The 1,305-nt window shown below is 55.6% G+C and overlaps 1 protein-coding gene across 1 annotated transcript in view; it reads right to left on the minus strand.

Moving 5' to 3' along the window:
* The window catches only part of mrps26 (mitochondrial ribosomal protein S26), a 7,775-nt gene extending 7,010 nt beyond the window's left edge, over nucleotides 1-765 (minus strand). The window contains 1 exon segment of the mRNA XM_027274963.1: nucleotides 476-765. Coding sequence (XP_027130764.1) covers nucleotides 476-765 — 290 coding nt within the window.
* Between the last annotated feature and the right edge of the window lie 540 nt (nucleotides 766-1,305).

Raw genomic sequence — 1,305 nt, forward strand, 5'->3', positions numbered from 1 at the left:
GATTCGGCCCTCTTTGGACTTGCCACCGGGTCTGTTTGCGGGCACTTTGACTTCGCGCGCGGACACTGCTTGGACTTGGCTCACCACTGAGTGCGACGTGGTCGCGCAGCCATGCTTTGCGTGCGCGCGACAGCCTTCACGACGCGGAGCGCCCCGCGCGCATGCCATGGGACGCCGCCTCGACTCGCCGAGAGCGCGGAACATCGTCCGGCGTGTGACACGCAGTGACACGCTGCACGACTCGTGCGGGTTCTCCGAGTGATTCCCGCAACCGGGTATCATCATCATGTGTCGCTGTCGTGTTGGGACAGGTGACACGTGCACATGTGTGTGTGTCGTGTGTGCCTCTTCTCCGTGTTCACCTTTTCGCGTTCCTTCTTGCTCGCTGTAGCGTGTCGTGCGCTGGCTGGTGGTAGCTGTGGTTCCAGTGTCAGTCTGTTGCTCGACTCTGCGGAGCAGGCAGTCGACCCTCTACGAGGGCTCCCGCCAGGGCCTGCGTCCTGTGCCACGCCCCGGCTTGATGTCCTTACGGTCTCGGCTGAGAGTGCGTCCAGCCGCGATGCGCATTCTCCCTCGTCCTCTGCGAGGTCCCGCGCTCCCACCCTGCACCAGCCGTCCGCGTCCATCCTTCTCTTCTCCCTGTTCTTCCGTCTGCGTCCCGGCCTCGGCTTGCCCTGCACCCTTTGCTTCGTCGTATTTCTCCACCGGTCTCCCTGGTGTCACTGACGTCGCGTGGCTCTCACGTCCCCTCCGGCTCTTGTCCATCTCCTTCAGCCCGTCCACCCCCCCTCCTCCCCCTCGCGCTGCATTTTGCTCTTACTCCACTCGGTCCCCGCTCCATGCCGCCTCCTTACCCCTCTGGCCCATCGTTCTTGCCGTTATCGCCCCACCCCCCTGCCCATGTCATGATTTCCCCTTCCGGATCTATTTTAACTTGCTTTTTTGCACCCCATCGACTTGTATGCCCTATCGGCTGATGATTTAACCTCCCGCTATAGAGGACCATTAGTTACATCAGACTGATCTTGACAGGAAGTTATACCGCCACCTTTTATAAGCAGTATGAATGAATAAACGGTCCTGAACAGAATATATATTGTCGAAGAAAATAATATGGAATAAACACAAATATAAATATAATATGAAACTATATGAATATACGGTCTGAACAGTACTATATATTTATATTATAATTATATAACAGATGATACAGTAATATATATTTATAAATATTAACATGACGGCCTGTCTGCGGGATAACGGACCCAGAGACCTGCTCTGCTCGGCCAGGGGGAAAAGCTAGGA

Source organism: Larimichthys crocea, chromosome XXIV (assembly GCF_000972845.2).
Source record: "Larimichthys crocea isolate SSNF chromosome XXIV, L_crocea_2.0, whole genome shotgun sequence".
NCBI classification, from domain to species: Eukaryota; Metazoa; Chordata; class Actinopteri; family Sciaenidae; genus Larimichthys; species Larimichthys crocea.